The sequence below is a fragment of the Danio rerio genome, chromosome 22 (genome assembly GCF_052040795.2).
Source record: "Danio rerio strain M-AB ecotype USA chromosome 22, GRCz13ab, whole genome shotgun sequence".
NCBI classification, from domain to species: Eukaryota; Metazoa; Chordata; class Actinopteri; order Cypriniformes; family Danionidae; genus Danio; species Danio rerio.
This window is the reverse complement of record NC_141042.1, coordinates 5,213,973-5,222,500: the sequence shown is the minus strand read 5'-3', so window position 1 is coordinate 5,222,500 and position 8,528 is coordinate 5,213,973. Positions and strand designations below refer to the sequence as shown.

The following is an 8,528-nucleotide window of genomic DNA, read 5'->3' as shown; positions in this document are numbered from 1 at the left end:
AAAAAGCCTGTCAATTGCAGTTTTAAAAAGCTATTTAGGAATTGCATTTAAAAATATTTATTAATACATTTAATTATTCACTAGTTTAAAACATCAATGAAACAAATATTTATTCAATTTAAAATGTGAAAAGTATTTATAAATATTTAAACTTTTTTTAAATGCAGTAGGTAGTGCTGTCCCCTCACAGCAAGAAGGTCACTGGTTCAGGCCTCGGCTGAGTCAGTTGCCATTTCTGTGTGGAGTTTGCATGTTTGTCCCGCGTTTGCATGGGTTTCCCTCTGGGTGCTCCGGTTTCCCCCACAAGTCCAAAGACATGCGATACAGGTGAATTGGGTAGGCTTAAATTGTCCACAGTGTGGGTGTGTGATCGAGAGTGTGTGGGTGTTTCCCGGTTTTGGGTTGCAGCTGGAAGGGCATCCGCTGCGTAAAAACATGTGCTGGATGGGTTGGCGGTTCATTCCACTGTGGTGACCCCAGATTAATAAAGGGAGTAATCCAAAAAGAAAATTAATAAATGAATGCTTTATTAAATTAAATTTAAAACATGAATTAATTTGACACATTTAAATTTGTCTATTATTTTTTCATTTAAAATGTAATTTATTTGCATACATTTTAATGCTTCAATTATTGATATTTTAATTCATCATTTTATTTTAAGTGGCATTCAAGGGCATCCAGATACTGCTACATGATGAATGTAAAATAAATGTCACTTTAAATCAATGTCTCTAAGATGCTAAAAGCAACCTACAAGGAAAAACTCAAATGCAGCTAAAACACAATGTGCAATAAACAAAAAGGCTGCACTCAATATTGTTTCACTCAGATAAGAATTTAGAAGTTTTAATTGTGTTTATGAACATCATGGAGCAACCGCTGTTCTGGATATAATCTTTCTGAGTATTTCTCTTTCTTCATGCAATAATACTTGAGATTATATTTGTAGATGTAGAGCATACAGACTTGTCAATTTTCTTTTGTAAGCAAAAACATTAGTGTAATATTACATCTAATAGCACAAGGATTGTTTGGAAATGTCTTTACCTTGTTTTGTAAAGTAAAAGCAATACTTCTGTTTTGCTTGCCTATTGTTAAATTAATACTATGTGGCAGAAAATGGTCAAACTAATTGCATTACAAAGTAATATGTTTGTGACAATACAGTGAAATAATATAATGAGAACACACCACATTGTAACATTTAACAGCATAATAAGATGTATTTTAAGGAAAAAGAATCAGTGGTAATGAATAAGGCAGGAAGGCTGGTACAATTACGTTACAGTGTCACAGAGAATAAATGCGTTGTCAAATTTCATAATTCTTATTTGTCTTAAACTCTAATTTTCTTTTCTTTTTTACCCCAAAACAGGGAGTCTTCTGGAAGAGAGGCTGACAACTAAAATGCATGCACACACACACACACATACACAAACACACACACACACACACACACACACACACACACACACACACACACACACACACAGAGAATATGTAACATTTCTTTATAGAGACATAAGCACACAGAAAAGCTGTTTGTAGAGGGACACAAAACACAGATTGTTTTAATTATTACTATACAGTAGTCAAGTTTGTGATGCATTGGGTTTTAACATTTAGCATTGCATGTTTGGAAATAAATTATCCATTTCATTTAGTTGTATTTGTTTGTTCTTTGTGTTTAGTGGTTCCTTTTTAGTTTAATTTAATGTGTTTTCTTTCTCAGTAATACCATAGAGCCAGCACTTTTCATACATCTAGCTTAGCATTTATTCATGTTTTCCCATGTGATCACATGTTAACCCACACAAAAGTGTTCCAAATACACACCATTTCCCATGTGATCACATGTGGTTCACATGTGAATCCACACAAAAGTGTTCGTGATCACATGGGAAAACGTGTGTATTTGGAAAGCTTTTGTGTGGACTCACATGTGATCACATGGGAAAACGTGTGTATTTGGAACGCTTTTGTGTGGATTCACATGTGATCACATGGGAAAACGTGTGTATTTGGAACGCTTTTGTGTGAATTCACATGTGATCACATGGGAAAACGTGTGTATTTGGAACGATTTTGTGTGAACTTACATGTGAATCACATGTGATCACATGGGAAAACGTGTGTATTTGGAACGCTTTTGTGTGAACTTACATGTGAACCACATGTGATCACATGGGAAAACGTGTGTATTTGGAACGCTTTTGTGTGAATTTACATGTGAACCACATGTGATCACATGTGAATCCACACAAAAGCGTTCCAAATACACACATTTTCCCATGTGATCACATGTGAATCCACACAAAAGCGTTCCAAATACACACATTTTCCCATGTGATCACATGTGAATCCACACAAAATCGTTCCAAATACACACGTTTTCCCATGTGATCACATGTGAATCCACACAAAACCGTTCCAATTACACACATTTTCCCATGTGATCACATGTGGTTCACATGTAAATTCACACAAAAACGTTCCAAATACACACGTTTTCCCATGTGATCACATGCGAATCCACACAAAAGCGTTCCAAATACACACATTTTCCCATGTGATCACATGTGGTTCACATGTAAATTCACACAAAATCGTTCCAAATACACACGTTTTCACATGTGAATTCACACAAAAGCGTTCCAAATACACACATTTTCCCATGTGATAACATGTGAATCCACACAAAAGCGTTCCAAATACACACGTTTTCCCATGTGATTACATGTGGTTCACATGTAAATTCACACAAAAGCGTTCCAAATACACACGTTTTCCCATGTGATCACATGTGGTTCACATGTAAATTCACACAAAAGCATTCCAAGTACACACGTTTTCCCATGTGATCACATGTGAATCCACACAAAAGCGTTCCAAATACACACGTTTTCCCATGTGATTACATGTGGTTCACATGTAAATTCACACAAAAGCGTTCCAAATACACACGTTTTCCCATGTGATTACATGTGGTTCACATGTAAATCCACACAAAAGCGTTCCAAATACACACATTTTCCCATGTGATCACATGTGGTTCACATGTAAATTCACACAAAATCGTTCCAAATACACACGTTTTCACATGTGAATTCACACAAAAGCGTTCCAAATACACACATTTTCCCATGTGATCACATGTGAATCCACACAAAAGCGTTCCAAATACACACGTTTTCCCATGTGATTACATGTGGTTCACATGTAAATTCACACAAAAGCGTTCCAAATACACACGTTTTCCCATGTGATTACATGTGGTTCACATGTAAATTCACACAAAAGCGTTCCAAATACACACGCTTTCCCATGTGATCACATGTGGTTCACATGTAAATTCACACAAAAGCGTTCCAAATACACACGTTTTCCCATGTGATCACATGCGAATCCACACAAAAGCGTTCTAAATACACACGTTTTCCCGTGTGATCACATGTAAATTCACACGAAACCGTTCCAAATACACACGTTTTCCCATGTGATCACATGTGGGTCACATGAAAATTCACACGAAATCGTTCCAAATACACACATTTTCCCATGTGATCACATGTGAATTCACACAAAAGCGTTCCAAATACACACATTTTCCCATGTGATCCCATGTGCATTTCACATGTGGTTTGTGTGTTTCACATGTAAAATTTCACATGTGCAATTTCACAAGCACATGTGATCACATGTGAATTTCACATGTGAAACTCATGTGAAATTTCTGTAAGGGATCTGATGATGGAAAACATTGAACCTTACACTGTACACTGATCAGCTTATGTGTTCTTCTGTAAAATCTGTATTTCTGCTAATTATAAACCTCCTCATGTAGATTTTGGTAACTCTGATGTAAAGGTCACATCTGTCACAGAATACACTAAAGCGGCCCAGTAGTAACCATAATCAAGCAGACTGGCATCCATTAACCAGGATCTACAGGCTCTTCATTTGCATGAAGTTAAAGGATTTGCAACTTTGTCACGTGACTCAACACGTCCACATCCAGTCGCTAACGTTATCATTTTTGTTTTTTTAATATATAGCTTTTGATTGAACTATCAGCTTGCTTGATGAACAGAAGAGTGTTTTTGCTCTTTCCTGTTAAATCTGGGAACTCTACACCTCTGCTTCAATGCTAATAATTCAAACTCGTTATGCAGAACATGATCAGGATCAGACATGATATTATTAGCTGATCTCATCAGGTTGTTCTAATAGACTGAGTCTTACAGCTTTTCTAGAGGTCGATCTACAATCTTAGAGCAGATTTTAATGGATTAAACAAGCTTGTTTTCAGCGTTCCTGACAGACTCCTACAGCAAATAGAGTCACAGTATTGAATCAAACTCATTATCACAGACCTGAAGAACAGCAGAGGAATCTCCTCTCTTACTCTGAATGACCTGAGATGATGAAGAAAGTGGATTCACTGATATAGAAATAACTGAAGATCTGTTATTAGAGATTACATTCAATCAAATTAATATGAAGATCAAAAACTGAACAACATCATCATCATTACCTTCAGAATAATATTCACTGCTCATCTGAATGATCAAAAGTGTTTTAGAGACGACTTTACCAAACCAACATCCTGTGATTTAACACTTTAATCTGACAAACTCTGTTCTGCAGGTGGAGTTTATGATTATCATCAAGTGCTGGAAGGACATTCAGTAACTCTGAGCTCTGAACTCACTGAACTGAAGAATGATGAGCAGATTCAGTGGAAGTTTGGAAATGAATACACTTTAATAGCAGAAATCAATGTAACGGCAAACAGATTCTCTGTATTTGATGATGTTCTTGATGGGAGATTCAGAGACAGACTGAAACTGGACAAGAAAACTGGATCTCTGATCATCACAGACAGCAGAACTAAAGATGATGGATATTATGAACTAGAGACCAACCAGATGAGCAGGATTTTCAGTCTTGTAGTCTCTTGTAAGTTGAAGATTTGTTTTAGCTGCTTTATTTTTTAATCACTAAGTACAATATTATTCCATGTTAATTATGCATTGGCGAGTCTCTTCTTTTGTTTTATTATATTAATTTTAGAGTCTCCATGAAATCAAAACTAACCATATTGATTTTGTTCGCTCACATTGCTAGTTGTGTGGTGAACAATTCTTCAGTGCATGTCAATAATAAAAAGAATAGTCTGGCCTTCTAATCTTCAACTGAAATCTGAGAATGCACTTCCTGTTTTTTTTTTCAGTTAAATTCTAGATTAGGTCTGTCTGAGGTATTGGGCGTGGCTAACATACTTAACCACGCCCCTTCAGCTGTCAGTTTTGACAACAAACTGTAATGGTGAGCAGGAGGAGTCTGTTAGGTCGTGATAACTCTCCCCAAACCCTTTTCCCCATCTTTCTGACTGAAATGCCTACTTTACTATATCCAATCAGCTCGCAGTAGAAGAAAACAAGCCACACCCACTGTTTTGTCGTTTAATATTCTGTCTCTCTAGGAACTGCATCACAATATGAACAATAAATGATCACAGCTTTCAGTTTAAGTCTTACTATGTGAATGTTGATATTTGTTCTCATTGTGTGTTTGATGATGAAGATGAAATAGAAGTGGAGGAGGAAGATTCAGTCACTCTGAGCTCTGGTGTCTCTGAACTGAAGTATGATGATCAGATTCAGTGGAGGTTTGGAAATGGAGACACTTTAATAGCAGAAATCAATAAACAGACCAACAGATTCTCTGTATTTGATGATGTTCTTGATGGGAGATTCAGAGACAGACTGAAACTGGACAATAAAACTGGATCTCTGACCATCACAGACATCATAACTGAAAATGCTGGAGTTTATAAAGTACAGATCAACACTGAAATCAACACTGTTAAACTGAGAGTTTTGGGTGAGTTAAATATTAGTTTGATCTGATTTATATTTTAATCAGCACAAAGACACAGTTTTTAACCCAAACCTGCTTTTGTTTTTGTTGGTTTATTATATTAATTTCAAATGTAAATTTACTTTTGTAAATCATCAAATGGCCGTCTTAATCTGTGTCTGTTAATCATGATCTGTTTCTGTTTCTTCTTCATGTGTTTGGTGATACAGGAAATAGAAAACAAGTGTCTGTGAAAATAGGAAATTCGGTCACTCTGAGCTCTGGTGTTACTAAAATGTGGAATGTTGATCAGATTCAGTGGAGAATTAAAGACACTTTAATAGCAGAAATCAATAAACAGACCAACAGATTCTCTGTATTTGATGATGTTCTTGATGGGAGATTCAGAGACAGACTGAAACTGGACAATAAAACTGGATCTCTGACCATCACAGACATCAGAACTGAAAATGCTGGAGTTTATAAAGTACAGATCAACACTGAAATCAACACTGTTAAACTGAGAGTTTTGGGTGAGTTAAATATTAGTTTGATCTGATTTATATTTTAATCAGCACAAAGACACAGTTTTTAACCCAAACCTGCTTTTGTTTTTGTTGGTTTATTATATTAATTTCAAATGTAAATTTACTTTTGTAAATCATCAAATGGCCGTCTTAATCTGTGTCTGTTAATCATGATCTGTTTCTGTTTCTTCTTCATGTGTTTGGTGATACAGGAAATAGAAAACAAGTGTCTGTGAAAATAGGAAATTCGGTCACTCTGAGCTCTGGTGTTACTAAAATGTGGAATGTTGATCAGATTCAGTGGAGAATTAAAGACACTTTAATAGCAGAAATCAATAAACAGACCAACAGATTCTCTGTATTTGATGATGTTCTTGATGGGAGATTCAGAGACAGACTGAAACTGGACAATGAAACTGAATCTCTGATCATCACAGACACCAGAACTGAACATGCTGGAGTTTATAAACTACAGACCAACTATATTATTGTTTATTTTGATCTCATTGTCTATATTGAGTTATAAATGGGCTTCATCTGGTTTCCTCTTTTAATCACCAGCTGTAGTTTCAATCCACAAAGTTCTTTGCTGTTTTTGTTTATTTTCTGTTGTTTTATTATATTAAAATAAATTTTCATACACAACAATAGAGCTTTAATGATCTTAATCTGACAAAAACCCTGTTTCTGTGTTTATTGATGCAGAAGAAATATCAGTGAAGGAGGGAGATTCAGTCACTCTAAACTCTGAACTCACTCAACTGAAGAATAGTGATCGGATTCAGTGGATGTTTGGAGATAAAGACACTTTAATAGCAGAAATCAATAAACGACCCAGATACTCTGTATTTGATGATGTTCTTGTTAAGAGATTCAGAGACAGACTGAAACTGGACAATAAAACTGGATCTCTGACCATCACAGACACCAGAACTGAACATGCTGGAGATTATAAACTTTGGTTCAACAATGAGAGAATAAGGAGTTTCATTCTCACTGTTGGTGAGTTTAATATTGGTTTCACAGGTTATATTTATTCAGAAACAGATCTACACTAATGTCTGATGATCATTGAAATGTTGTTTTCTTGTTTCATCTTTAAATCCAGATTAAACTCAAATGCTGTTCAGACTCTAGATTAGATGTTGTTCAATGCTCTACTGTGGATGGGTCTTGTCAACTTCAGTCTCTTGATTTCTCCTCATTTCTCTTTATTCTCTGGTGTTTTCAGCTCTGCCTGTTCCTGTCCTCATCCTCAACTCTTCTCAATGTCCTTCATCCTCATCTTCATCAGTGCAGTATTGTTCAGTGCTGTGTTCAGTGGTGAATGTGAGCGCTGTGAGTCTCTCCTGGTACAAAGGAAACAGTTTATTGTCCAGCATCAGTGTGTCTGATCTCAGCATCAGTCTCTCTCTACCTCTGGAGGTGGAATATCAGGAGAAAAACACCTACAGCTGTGTGATCAACAACACCATCAGCAACCAGACTCAACATCTGGACATCAGTCAACTCTGTCCCACATGTTCAGGTACAGCAGAGCTGATATTAGTGGATGGCAGTGCTGATATGAAGCTTTATTGACTGATCTGAGCTCAGTTTGATGTGTTTGTTCCTCAGGCTCTGTTCACTGCTGTGGTCCTACTGAAGCTGTGATCCGATTGGTCCTCTCTGTTCTGGTGGGCGTGGCTACTGTCATTATTGTGCTTTATGACATCAGATCCAGAAGAGCTGAACAAGATCAAGCACATATTCACGCATCACAAACCTGAATGATGATGTCAGAGAACTGCTTTCAGTCATTTCAGCTTCATTTATTTTGAAGATTTTAGATGAACCTGATGGTTCTGATGCAGCTCATGTGAGGGTTTGACATAAATACAGCAGCAGACTTAAAATGCAAAGCTTTGCTTTCATTTAGTTCAGTACAACAGGCTTTACTAATGAACATTTTATATATGATTTAATTTTTCATGTTTGTTTTGTAGTGTTACTATTTTACAGATTCAGTTTGATTTATTGTTTATATTTCTCTAAAATAAGACACAGATCTTACTTCACTGTGCATTTGTCAGATGTATTTGCTTGTCTTCATCAATAAAGTTTTCTCTGTCTAAATGTAAAGTCTCTTCATGTTGT

General features: G+C 36.2%; 2 protein-coding genes across 4 annotated transcripts in view; both read left to right on the top strand.

The window, feature by feature from the left end:
• LOC147838358 (uncharacterized) overlaps positions 1–1,662 on the top strand; it is a 13,008-nt gene extending 11,346 nt beyond the window's left edge. Inside the window, exon 9 of the mRNA XM_087303759.1 lies at positions 1,379–1,662. Within this exon, the coding sequence (XP_087159885.1) occupies positions 1,379–1,409 (31 nt within the window). The 3' untranslated portion in view covers positions 1,410–1,662. The remainder of the gene's footprint in view (positions 1–1,378) is intronic.
• The window catches only part of LOC797394 (uncharacterized), a 32,273-nt gene extending 23,760 nt beyond the window's left edge, over positions 1–8,513 (top strand). The window contains exons 2-7 of one of the 3 annotated variants that reach the window (XM_087303456.1): positions 4,651–4,962; positions 5,590–5,889; positions 6,605–6,907; positions 7,098–7,394; positions 7,624–7,920; positions 8,010–8,507. In XM_087303456.1, coding sequence (XP_087159582.1) covers positions 4,651–4,962; positions 5,590–5,889; positions 6,605–6,907; positions 7,098–7,394; positions 7,624–7,920; positions 8,010–8,161 — 1,661 coding nt within the window. In that variant the 3' untranslated portion in view covers positions 8,162–8,507. Of the gene's footprint in view, positions 1–4,650; positions 4,963–5,589; positions 5,890–6,095; positions 6,399–6,604; positions 7,054–7,097; positions 7,395–7,623; positions 7,921–8,009 lie in introns of those variants that run through there. The other 2 variants (XM_087303454.1, XM_087303455.1) reach the window with 2 other exon arrangements.
• Positions 8,514–8,528: the final 15 nt, after the last annotated feature.